This window comes from Pongo abelii, chromosome 8, assembly GCF_028885655.2.
Source record: "Pongo abelii isolate AG06213 chromosome 8, NHGRI_mPonAbe1-v2.0_pri, whole genome shotgun sequence".
Taxonomy (NCBI): Eukaryota; Metazoa; Chordata; class Mammalia; order Primates; family Hominidae; genus Pongo; species Pongo abelii.
In genome coordinates this window covers 82,467,821-82,481,628 of record NC_071993.2, presented here as the reverse complement: position 1 = coordinate 82,481,628, position 13,808 = coordinate 82,467,821, and the positions used below count along the sequence as shown (strand labels likewise).

Here is a 13,808-nt window from a genome sequence, read left to right as displayed (position 1 = left end):
GGAACTCTTCAAATAACGTGATACTGAATATATGTTTGATATTTTAAAGACTGTCACTATATGGAAACAGAGTGATGGCATGTCCTCATTAACAAATTCTTCCCAGTTAATTGGGCTGCTTGAGCAATGTTAACAATTACATATAAAAATAGCATGGACCAGCATCCTCAATATGGCTACTCTAGTCTGTCTTTCAATGATGGCATTAGAAAGATGATCCTTTCAATAATAACAGTAATTATAAGTAATAATAATAATACACCTTGAGGTTTAATAATACTTTCCCTTTGAAGAACTCCCAGCATTTTCATCCACATTATCTAGTTTGTGCTTGAAACAATTCGATGAAGTAGCCAGGTAGCAATTATCATTATCTTCCTTTTACAGATAAATAAACTGAGGCCTAGGGATTTTCTTAGCATCCCACAGTTAGGAATAGAGCCAAGTCTAAAGCCTATAATTCAGTGATATATCTTCCAGATTATTGCATCTTTAGAAAATATCTGGGTATCTGAAGGACTGCTCTATCCCTCAGGAAATGTTTGCACCACGGCCAGATCAAAACATCTTTTCCTTTTAAATTGCATTTACACTACAAGAAGGTGCTCCTTTTCTGATTCATTAGAGAGGATTTTATTGTCTGAGGTATTAAAATAGGAATACTTAGATTTCTTTCCAAATTGTAGTATTGGCCTTAAGCAGGAGTACACTTAAAAAGTCAAAAGACATCTAAAATACTCTGGAATCAGTTACTTTAATCATCTAACTTTTTAAAAAATGATTATTTGAAACCCAAGCGAAACAAGATCAAATAAAGAGATAAATAAAAATGGGCACAAGGTGTTAACTGGAGTGTCCTAGCCAGATTGCAAATTGGTTGACCGTGGCCTGCCAACTTAAATTTCTCCTTGCAGCTTCAGCTGGAATGGGTAATCTTCATTTCCTGACCTAACTTGTTGTACTGTGTTACCGTTCACTGTTTAGGTGATTAGCATGTGTGGATCTGATGGTCTCAAAGCTCTATTAAGTTATAAATGTTCAAACTACCAGTATACTGTGGATAAAAATAGAACTTGCTATTAGATGTCTATTCATACTCTGCAGAAGCCTGGCAACATTTTGAACCTTTTCAAAATGTAAATACTGCATATTAAGCATAGGAAAGAAAATTAATGTGCTGCATTTGCAAATTTATTTCCAAGTCAAAAATGCAAAGGAGGAGGAGGACTGTTGTTAGCAGAATTGATATTCTACATTTACAGAGTATATTAAGAAGTTTATAATGGCCCTATCACAAAAGAAAAATACTTTAAAAATGGATTAATTAGTTTCTCTGATAATGTTGGCTTTTGAATTTCCTCTTTTCATTTAAAATTTATGGCCTCAGTATGACATTACTAGAGTTTATTGCATTTCGCAGGTGGCATTCATATGTTGTTACTTTATGTGCCGTATATTGTGGGCAATGGGTTGCAAGTTTTTGTTAAAAATTTCCAGAACCACACAAGTACTTCTTAATTAGACTTGCAAATGAGTAATTCCTTTCTTCAAGGGGGGAAAATAGTTAAAACATTACAGGAATTTCTGCGCCTTTTTTCCCTTAGTTAATAGTCAGGAAAGTTTGCAATAAAGTTTACTTTTTGAAACTTTGACATTTTATAGTAAGTTCTGATTTACATATGAAGTCATCATCTGACAATTCCAAACAAATGTCTTTACAAAGCAAACCAGTACTTCGTCTATGTGCCTGTGGCTCAGAAAAGCTTGAGCAGATTTATCTTGCTTTCTGCTATTCAAAATATTGGAAAGTTGTAATCTCAACTGCATATTTAATATCTCAAAAAATTTAATAATAGATTTTAATAATTTAATAATGATTCCCTTAGTCATAGATTTTAGTGGCACAAACACTACACACAAATCACTATACTTTCTCCAAACAAGCATTACTAAAGTAAAACAATACATCAGAGCTCATACTATTGATAATGTTCACATGGAAAATAGAAAAAAGAAAGCATGAAGTGATAAAATTTTCAGATAAAATCTTTATACCACTTCTCAGACATAGTAAGATCTAGAAGCAGAGTCTAATTCCTATAAGCATGTTTTTAGATCCATACTGACTCTGTACTTGGTTCCAAGAGAGTTCAAAATTCTTAGTATTTATTCCCATGGCAGATGTCCATTTCATCTTGAATATGCAAATTTTTAAAAGATTTCTTACGATTTTATTTGCCATGTAAATAACGACCTTGATTTTTTAAGATACATAATGTTTAGCAATGAAATTTTATACTTACGAGTATTAAATTATGCCAAAAAGCCATTTACTTGATATTCTTCAAATGCCATAGCACAATTCAACTTAAAGCACAATTCAACTTTAAGCACAATTCAACTTTAAATACTGTAGCACAAGTCAAGTAAAGATGTAAACCATCTTAAATAACACTAATGCAATGTGCACATAATGAACAATATAACTAACTTAATTTTCATGTAACAGATAACATCTGGGGGAAATGTATATTGGCAAGTTATGCAAAACTAATTTTCTAGCAATCACATCTGTAGATGTTATTTATTGTATGTTCACTTAACAGTCCATTATTCTGTTTAGAAATCTATTCTCTTCTTTATTAGAGCTTTTAATGTACTCACCTTAGTTCAAATGGTCTGCTCATTATCAGAAAAAATATAAATGGCATTCACATGGAACAACATGATTGTTTTTATTATATCCATTTGTGTTCAAGCATTCAAAAATGGCAAGAGAAACACATTTATTGCTTTACATTCAAAGTAATATTTAGGGGGTATTTGAAAGTCAAGCAAAACCAATCATTTGGCCAAATGGATGTATGTGTATAATCAGAAACTCCTGATTTTTAATCTCAGCATTAGGCCTCAGGCAACTCACTTAAAGGCCTTCCCTTTGTTTCCTGAACTGAAGATTATGGGTGCTATTCTCATATAGAAAAAGGGAGGTTGCTAAATCAGGGTACCAAATAGGAGTGTTTTTTTAATAAACATTCTTGATCCTTTTCTGTTTTTATTTTTCCAGATTTAAGAGGTAACATATTAGACTTTTGAGGGAAAAAAATGAGACAATTACAATTCTACAGGAATGTATAAAAATAGTTATAAAACTAGCTTTATTTAATTTGCTTCAACTATTCATAGACTTGAGGAAATTATAAAGTTCTTTCAGAAAATCTAACTTAATAAAGCTGACCATGTCTCTCTGTTTTTAAATAGATTTTATTACAGAACCAGCGATGTTGTAAAACATGAGGTTTTGTTAAAAAAAAAAATACAAAGGCCTAATTGTATTTTTTAAAGAAACTATTGCATCAGACGGTTTCATTTAAACATATTTTCTGGCTCTGGGCTCTCACCACAATTATTGATTCTAATTTTCCTTAAACTTGCTTTTTAGAAAGGCTACCATTTTTAATGTGAAAAAAATCACTGCGATGCTTCTGGGCATTAAGTTTATTTCAAACCATATATTTGATAATGTACTTTATTATTATTAATGAAAAGACTTTATATTTACCCTCATCTGAAATTGGGACATTTCTTTCCCTTGCAGTATCTCACTAACACAGCTAAACGTAATTCTTCATAAAAGAGAAAAACAGAGCTAGGGTTTGGTTCACTAATAGTATGCAAAACACCCTGAAGAAAAGAAATTCTCACCCCCCAGTTTTTGTGCACCAATTAAATCAAATTAATAGTTATATGGGCTACACTCATAAAAATCAAGGCAAAGAAAAGCTCAGCTCTCAGTCAGAACTTCGGGTTCTTGGGAGTTTCACTCCACCAAAGAAATGATGATGTGGAAGCTGGGAAGTTCCAAGTTTCCAAGTGTGTGCCCAGTACACACACACACACACACACACACACACACACAGTGCCAAAGACCAGGAAACTGGGTAGTTGTTGAGTCATTCAGATGAGTCTTATAAAGAAATCCAGAGGACAGGGATGTGAGGGAAAGAAATGAAAGAATTGGACACAAATACCTGCTTACATTTAAGTGTATGATGTGATGGGAAATGGGTACAAGTAGAAAAGGGCCAGTGGTAGAATCTGCTACTACCAGGCTAGAGAGGCAACCTGTTGAGAACTTCCGCAGTGGGTGAGGGCAAGTGAGCAGGAAGACCTAACCTGTGTATGGCCAAGCTCAGCAACAAGACAAATATGGTGACAGTAGACCAGAAAAAATTCTACTGCATTAAAAACAGCACTTTTACCTTGCAGATTATCTCAGTGCCTGCAGTAAATTCAGTAAACTCCATTCAATTCCTTTCTCTCTTCTTTTCAACGTCTCACTCATCCCCACCACCCCCACTCCAAACTTCCTGTTCCTCAGTGTATATTAAAGTCTATACCACTAAGTAAATACTTCATCATCTTCCCTTGTCTCTGATTCCCATGTGCAGCTTACTTATTTTACCTATAATGTTTCAGAGGCCACTAAATATGTTTAGCCGTCTCCTTTTCCTAGGTTGGTAAAATAAAGAGCAATAGAAGGTAAGGGAAGGATGAAAAACAAGAGTGCTGAAAAAAAGGTACAAATCATTTCGTGAGAAGATGAAATTATTGTATGCCTCATTTAGGAAAAATGCAATGGCTCGTGGAAGTGCATAAGAGAAAAGAACTGTTCTGATACGTTTTCTCAATATTCTATTTTGATTAACATTTAGTTGACTTAAGATAAACAATCTGGAATGATGTCACCTAACAGAATAAAAATTAAGTGCTTGATAATAGCAATAATTTCCAAATATGGCAACTTAATGACGTATTACAGTTTACTGAAAACCACAAAGGACAAGAAGTCAGCACACCAGGCTTTAACTCCCAGCCCTGTCAAGAAGTAATTATTTGACCTTAGGCCAATCATTTAACCTCTTGGTTTCCAAATCTTTTTGCCTATAAAGTTAGGACACGTTGGGGCTTCTATATAGTTACACTAAGCAACAACTTTGTATAAAATCAAGTTAAAATTAATAATATTAATTCAATGCAAAACACGTAAGCATTTGTAAGACCAAAAACAAAACTTAGCTTCCAGTGCATTTCAAAACCTATCTAAATCAAAAACATTAATATTTAAATGATGACATGTAACATAAATATTTATTTGAAATATTGTGGAGACATTAAAAATGAATGCATTATTATTTTATTGGGTGTTTTTTCAGGCTTCACAGTATGATAATTATTTCGTGAATTTATGCATTTTCAAAATTTTGTCTTCAAACTTATGTTTGAAGCTCTAATCTCAGGGCCTGACTTTGTCAGCATACTGTGGGTGGCTTCATCTCTGGGCCACAATAACAAGCTCCTATAAAGCAAAACAATTTATCAGTTTACAATGAGGCATGTAGTAGGCATGAAAACGAGAACCCTCAAGTGGGCACGTCTCTACAGATCAATTGGGATGGGAATTCAAATTATAATCAAATGTTGCTTATTAGACATGGAATTAGAACAGCTAATTAAATGAATCAAATGTTTAATGTTATTAATACCCTCATCTCCCCTTTCCCTCCCCTGAGTCAGAGTGAGATGAGCACTGCCAAAGTTGGCTTCCTTGACTCTCCTTTTCCTTCATTTCCAGTGGTAACCAACCATCAGCCTCCTTCTGAGTGGCACGCTGTTGCTAAAGAATTGTTAAATACTCATAGTGAAGTCTTCCCTTGCCCTCTGTGTTTTTGACAAATCTCCTTCCTGATCTACTGCCTTCATATATTAATCTTTGCAGCCCTTATTGTCTTCATCACCAAGTTCTTGATGGCCACTTAAACAGCTACATTCTGCCGAGTAATAGCAGTCCCCATCAGGATGACATTAAGTGTATTAAACACCTAATCCTCTGCCAGAACTAGAGAAGATACATAGAGCATCTAAAACTTGGTTCTCCACCTACAGAGGGCTTGTAGTCAGGAGAAAGGGAATACTGAAGCACAAAACAGTTAAGAAGGAGGAGATACTACATGAAATCCTAAACCACAGAGTATAGAAAGGAAATGAGACAGTGGGAAAACAAAGTGTTAATTTTGAGAAATTGAGCTCAAAAAGCACTAGAGGACAAAAAGGGCAATGGCATCAAAAATTCAAAGGATGTGGCACTTGAAAGATAACAGACTTGGAACTATGGTACATATATAACGGAACTGACTGAAACTGTGGTTGCTCACCAAAGGCTCTGTCATAATTCAACTTTTTTCTTCCCATCAGCAAGTGATAGAGGTTGTGAAGTCTGCATATGGCCCTTTCCCAAATCCTCTGGAAGAAGGAATCTCATTTGATATATATTCAACATTCATAGAGCCCCCCACAATATTGGATACAGAAATGAAGGTATATTTCTTTTTGTCTTTTCATTCACCCTACCTCATCATTATATTCTCTTGGGGTGGGAGGAAACGAACTAAATGTTTTCTTCATTTTCTTTGCCTCTAATTTTTCCCAACCAAATACAAATATTTCTCTAACTGTCGATTCAAAGATGAGTCCGCTGATGGTAGTTCAGCAATTTTAATCTTTTCCACCCTACCCTCCCTAATCTCCACCTTCACTTTCCCCTGGGCACCACATTGGTACCATGACTTGATCTGTCATAACCCTCATGAATAGGTATATAAATACAGAGTAACATCAAATCAAAATCTCCCCCCAGATTGATATTGTTTCTGCTAGAAAAGTATCCAATAGAAATTTGAGGTTCCAATGAGAACACATGGACACAGGGAGGAGAGCAACACACATCTGGGCCGTTTGGAGGGTGGGCAAGGAAGAGAAGGGAGAACATCAGCACAAATAGCTAATTGCGGGCCTTAAAACCTAGATGACAGGTTGATAGGTGCAGAAAGCCACCATGGCACATGTATACCTATGTAACAAACCTACACATTTTGCACTTGTATCCTGGAACTTAAAGTAAAATGAAATAAATTTAAAACAAGAAGTTTTAGGTTCCATATAAATCACCGAATGCTCTAGAAATCACCTGAGTGCTATTTACTTTCAATATTCTAGAGGTTGGATCAAGAACAAGGCCCTGAGGAGTCTCAGCCAGAAACTGACACCTCAAACATGGATCCTTTAGTTGGTTTCACCATTGAAGATGTAAAATCAGTGCTGGATCAAGTCACAGATGACATTTTAATCGGCATTCAGGTACTCAGTATTGATAGTATGCTCACTTACTTTATTACTGGTTAATTAGCCAACCTTAACTTTAATGTCTATAAACACTCCCCACACTGCCAGCATGAGTGATGCTTATGACGAAGTTCAATTTAACAGCTTCACATAATTCTCAGTTGAGTCATCAGAGATTCAGTAAGATCACAAAATAGATTTTCCAACAGCATCTAGTGTGGTGCATGTTATCAGTTAAAAAAATCAACAACAAAACCCAAAAAATAACATGGTAAAGGCTTCATGTCTTGTCAAACTGTAAACGTTGCTTATGCAAAAGGAATTGGAATGCATTTCTAAACGGTAAACACTGAAGATCAAACCTTAATCCTCAGCTAAGTCTTCTCACCAAATTTCTAAAGGCTTTCAGATCTTTGAACTGCCTCTCAGACAGTTTGTTCCTTTTGACCTATCATTAATGGCTAAGCAGTTTACACCAATAACTACATGGACATGGTGATGGCAGCAGCCGTATGAATAGCAGCTGCCAATGATTTATTAACTGGCTTAGGTTTATGCTTAACTCTTTCTCATCTCATTCTGTTCAAAAAACAAACAGCCATTTCTACCTCAACTCAAAGACTTATAGGAATTCACATAATTTTTCAGGCCAAATGATTAAATAAGTAAAATGTATATTTTGAGTACATTTGCAATTTCTTTAGAAATGGCTATAAATCAGGAGGGCAACCTAGTGCATATTTAAAATATTAATGCATCTCAGGAGAAGATTTAGTTGTCTTCTGAACATGAGATCATATATTAAAAGCCCACTGTATTAACAACTAATTTAAAAAGAGCAAAAGATTAGCTTGGCATAAGCATACCTTGTTACTTGTTTAATCATCAAATGTTATTGCACTATTTACACGAACATTTAATGATTTGGTGCCAACAGACTCAGCCAAAGTCCTCAGCTTAATAAGGGGTGTTTAGTGTTTACCAGAAATAGTGGAAGAACACGTTTTACACAAAGCTTTATTGTTAACAACTCCATGAATGTAATAACTGGTTATTGTGTAGAAGGGCAGAGAGCAGTTGAATTAAGCTGAGTTCAGAACATATCTCCTTTTTAGATTTGATAACATTTCATCTAAATATAGTTTATGTATAATCATGGCTCTGGGCTCCTTTGCAATCCTACAGCTCTGAAATTATTGCCGAGGAACTACTAGACAGTAACTGAATTGTTTGCAGGCCCAAAAAATTGAAAACGTCTTTACCAAAGCTGTGTTCCATGCAGTGAACCGTACATTTTAACTATTCATTGAAATGATTTTAAAATTACAGTCTGCAGCATTTATACCGCTATTCTATATGATAGCTGTGTGTCTATATGTTATCTTCCCATTGGCCTGAAGCCATCCTGGAAGTTCAATAGCTTGCTCACCTAAATGTAATTAGGCATGGAGAGGATGTGGACCAGAGGACAGGGATGCAGAATCGCTAGGTGCCACAATCATTTCCACAGTAAGTGGATTTGTAGACATCAGCCTGGGCCAAATTACTGCCAATTTTTCAATGAAATATTCAATGATGATGTGGATTTATACAATGGCTCAAGATGGCAAACCCCTTTATGTATTTTCTGTCAGTAATCCTAGTAAACTCCATGTGAGTTAGGCAGGCACTTCCCCTGATAAATTGAAAAAATGGGACACAGAAAGACTTAAGTTATTTGTCCAGAGTTCCCAGGGTTGACAACTGATAAAAGACCCTGAATGGGAGCTGTGACCTGGGTTCTAGTTCTAATTCCAGCGTTATCCACAAAAACCACATAACTTCTAATATCACAAGCAGACCACTTTGGATTTTAATACTCCCGTGGTATGGCACTTTTTCCATGTTTACCCTTGTGTCTTGGTCAAATTCCAAGTTGGGTAATTACTCTCTGCTTACCTAAATTCCTCCTCCTATTTTAGATGTGTAGGTTATTTTCCACTTCTAAAACCTGCCTTCCAGTGTTCCTGGCTCTAAGAACTGCCATATCCCTTTTCAAAGGTAGCTATGTGTCAGTGGTCAGTGTATATAAGCCATTTGAACACACTGACCTGCTGTAGGAACATTTAATGAATCACTACTCGTAAGATGTTTTACATTTTCTCACAGATTTTTTTCTCCTACTTTGTTTAAAAGTCATACTGTTATTACAATTTTTGCAAAAAAAAGGCAGTGAATAATTCATGTTCTAAGTACAGTTTTTTTCAAAACTCCTTTTCTATGTGGTCTCAGGCATATTTTACCTTCTCTAATACAGAAATTTCTGAAAATGTAGTGTGAATCCATAAGTTTTTTATGTTAATTCACTTATTTTCCCATTGACTCACTTTATGGTTTTAGAGATTTATTAAGAATGAAGTTATCTTGGCCCTGAGATGTTAATTAAAATTATACTGAATAGAGCAAAAATTTTAAGCCTGTATAGTTTAGGCATTTTAATTTTAAAGATACATTCAAAATGAAATTATTTTGGCCCTGAGTTGTGTAATAAAAATTATACCCAATGGAGCAAACTTAAATATATTTAAAGAATTACATTTCAGAGAAATACGAATGCTAACACTAAATTCTTACATTACATGTTGGCTGTTGGCCCTGTCTAAGCAATAGGGTAATGTAAAAACTTTGAGGGAAGTTTGCCATCTTGGGACCCTAGATGTTTTTAGGTCAACTTGAATTTTCCAGGTTAGAAAAGCTGAGCATGACATCATCTCAAAGAAGTGGTCAATGAGAGACTACTGAACCTATTTTTTTTTCCTTAAAAAAAGAAAAATAGAACCAGGCTCAACCATAGTATTTGCAGGATTGCTTGTCTGTTCAGCAAGGTTCTGAAGAATGACAAGGAAACACGGCTAATGACAGCCTGTTCTTGACTAGACGTGGAGCCTTTAGATCCAAACTCTGCTGGTTGTGACTGAACTAAAGTACTAAGCCTAAGGCCTGGAGATCTGAGACATTACTCACCTCTGTCAGTATGCCACTCTCTTAGGTGCACCTTCATGAACCTTTTCCCAAGGCCTACACTTGTTTTGATAAATTCTGTCTCAGTAAAATACCAGAAAGGCCTCCAAGTGAATGTAAAATCCCTATGTGGTAGTGAAACAGAAACTGGTAGATGATAAGCACATCAATCCTTAGCTGAAAAGAAATGAGATTACTGGTGGGCATAGAGGGACATTAATAGAAAGTGGGAAGAATTGATTGTTTGAGTGGAGCAATTCTTCCCAATCCTTTGAAATTGTGGTAAAATTATTTCAAACCATTTTAATCCCTATGTGGTCCAATATGTTGTATGCCATAAATTTATTTTAATAAGGCAGGAGTAACAGATTTTTAATTATTTCATGACATCATAACAATGAAAGATAACATTGGTAAAGTATATCACAAAATTGGAAGTTGAATTATGAATTCAAAAACTAAAGTGTGATGTTAACATAATCCTATTCCCCCACTTAATTTTTAAGATAAGAGCTAAAATCCAGGTGGTGAAATGACTTACCTAAGGTGACGTAGCTGAACTAGTACCTAGATCTTCCCAGTCCAAGACCAGTGCTCCTTTCGACCCTACCTAAAATCATGCATAGATGATGATTTCTTTAGAGTCAGTGCATCCTAAAGGAAGAGTTCCTCTGTGACCTGGAGGACCGCTCCATCCCTCTTTGCCTCCTCCACCCAACCACCAAGAAAGGAAAAGATAAGAAACCAGAGGCCAGAGCTTGATCCCAAAGTTTACTAAAGCTTGAACCAGAAGAGATTGATACTTATGTGAATTCTGAACCCAGAATTGTTGGCACACATACGATCTTTCCAGAAATATCAAATCTTACTGTGAGGTGAAATCAAATCTCATCAGATAAGGCAGCATGGACATGTCACAACTATCTGTTATAGTTACACTCTCGTAAATAAATATGAAAAATTATATCTGGGCTTAAAACAGTATTTGATTTTTTTAAATGTCTTCTATCTAAATTAAAATAATAAAAGGTTTGCAAAGTACAGTTACCCTGAAGCCCTCAAATAATGTTATAGCTATTAGAAATCTAAACTTTGAATTTATTAACACGTATGTGTATAAGCTACTCCTTATACAGTGGTAGACATTTTAAACATCACCTAAACAAGAACAAAAACATCAATTTTGCCACGTCAACCACCACTGGTTTTTCTGTAGGTAATTGTATTATCCCTTGTGAAAAAGGGAAGACATTTCCAGGGCTACTAATGTCCAGATAATGTGAACGTATTTATGGAATTGTGCAGGTAGCAATGTGAGTCCGCAGAAGATCACTGCCAGAGGCAAAATGCTATCACCACCTCAGCAATCACAAAACCTGAGAGCAATTGCTTACTTTTTTTACCAAAAATATATCACAAAGTGGCATCATTCCAAGAGTTCTAATGTATGATGAATACTCTTAATTATGGGAATTGTTCTAATTGTAAGATTATTTGTGCTGTTATTTCACAACAGAAGCTTCCTGGGATCTCATTTAGAATGTATTACACAGGAGACACAGACATCCATTGCAGATGGGTGGAGGGACCCACAACACTGCAATAACTGAGCCCAAAGCAGTTATTCTGATTCGGTGCTTATTGGTAAAGTCTGTGTGAAAATACAGATAAATTATCCTATCTTCCAACACAAGGCTATGTGAAAAATGGCTGTCCAAATACCACTTCCTGTTCATAGCAGACATGCTATACATTGGAAATGTGCAGAGAAATATGATAAAGTGTTATCACATCACTACAGGCTGAAACACAGCTATGTCTGCAAAACAGGAAGGTGTGTGAGGGATAATGTCTGTCTTTAGGCACTATAGTATGTCAAAACCACAAAGACAATGTGCAGCAAAAGATAGCTCCATCATAACCACATTTTTTATGATTGTCTTCACAGACCGAGATAAACGAAAAACTGCAAATACAGGAAGAGGCCTTTAATGCACGAATAGAAAAATTGAAAAAGGCCTGAGGACTCGGTACAAGAAGAGTGATGCTAAACTTCACAGAAACAAACAAAACCAGCCAGAATAATAGACTCTCTGGAGCGCCGTGTCTCCATCACTTAGTTGTGAAAGGAAAACCAAGCCCCACTTTTTATTTTCCTAAGTAATTAGAAAAGTATTGGTCCCAATTTTGCTATCTCCCATCCCGTAACAGCCTCTGAATTTATTGCACCAAGTGTAATAAGAACATTTTGTATACAAGAGTTTGGAGAATTATATATAAAAATACAATTACTTTTATGATAGTCCTTTGATGTTTTGACTAATAAATGCTATTCATCTTCAAGGAGAATGAAACCAACTTTTTAAACAACCAGAAATAAAGAAAGATGATAATAACTTTATCCATTTTGACCCAAACGAACTGCCACATTACTGGAACACTGTGAAAAGATACCAGTACCACACTGTTGAGGATAAAATTTGTTAAACAATAGCAATTCAAATGCATATATGAGGTTTTTTTTTTTGTTTTTTTGTTTTTTTTTTTTACTGAGATCATTTGGTTTTCTTATTTAAACGTTTCAGTGTGAAACCAATTTTCTGAAATTATGTAATGCAGTTTGAAGCACTTTAATTTATTCTGTACTGTATTTGTTATTTCTAATCTTGTTACTCTCCCAGGAGAATACATGACCTATATAAAAAGAAGCAATGTATAAATGGTTATTAAAGGCCAACCTATATATAGATTGTAAAAATCTTAAATACAAATCAAACTCATAGAGTTCCCAGAATTAACCATTATATTGCAGTGGAATGATTTTTAAAAATCTCAAGTCTTTAAATACCTTTATTAAAATATAATTTCAAAAGAAAAATATCAATTTGCCAGCTGATTGTCCCCAGTTGGACAAATTAATTACTACCAAACTCTTTTCCAAAGTTCTTATACTTCAGAGTATACTGGAATGGAGAGCATTGCTAGGAGGTAGCAGTTTCTTCAAAAATTTTCCAGGTTATACAGTACTTGGATCTGGGTGACATTTGATTGAATATCAGCTTTAACCCTACTTTCTCCATCAGTTCAAAGAAACTGCCAAAATATATTCACTGGGGGCACAGGCAGATCTGACAGCATTTGGTAATTTTCTAACTACACTGATCAGCAAAGTAAGAGTACCCCTTAAGGTAAAACAATGTTTATTGTTTCTGTAGTTCCACGACTAAAAGGTCTAGAGATGTGTTTCTTCTCTGAGCTGACCTTCCTGAATGAAAACGTTGATGGCTGCAGATCAGTAGGAGGGCTCATGAAGTCTGGATTCCATCAAGCAGTGTTTTCTCCAGAGCAAACTGAAACTGGGGAGACTGCAAATGTGGAATAAAGGAGCTTCCAAAAATTACCAAAAACAGCTTCAAGTGCAATCGTTGGCACAGAGTAGACCTGCATTTCTAATAAAGAGTGCTTACTTGAGCAAGGGTATCAGTCAGAAGTATCAGGACTTTAAGACTGAATCAAAATAGCACTAGGATCCCTAAACACTATATAGAGACAATATATGTAAGTGTGCTTAAACTTGTGGTCTCTAGACTGAGACTCCCACAGTGTGATATTGGCTTCACACTGGT

The 13,808-nt window shown here is 35.4% G+C and overlaps 1 protein-coding gene across 2 annotated transcripts in view; it reads left to right on the top strand.

The window, feature by feature from the left end:
* The window catches only part of CABCOCO1 (ciliary associated calcium binding coiled-coil 1), a 103,237-nt gene extending 90,712 nt beyond the window's left edge, over positions 1–12,525 (top strand). For both annotated transcript variants that reach the window (XM_002820915.6, XM_024253842.3), the window contains exons 6-8: positions 6,256–6,378; positions 7,057–7,197; positions 12,131–12,525. In XM_002820915.6, the coding sequence (XP_002820961.4) occupies positions 6,256–6,378; positions 7,057–7,197; positions 12,131–12,205 (339 nt within the window). In that variant the 3' untranslated portion in view covers positions 12,206–12,525. The remainder of the gene's footprint in view (positions 1–6,255; positions 6,379–7,056; positions 7,198–12,130) is intronic.
* The last annotated feature ends 1,283 nt before the right edge of the window (positions 12,526–13,808 follow it).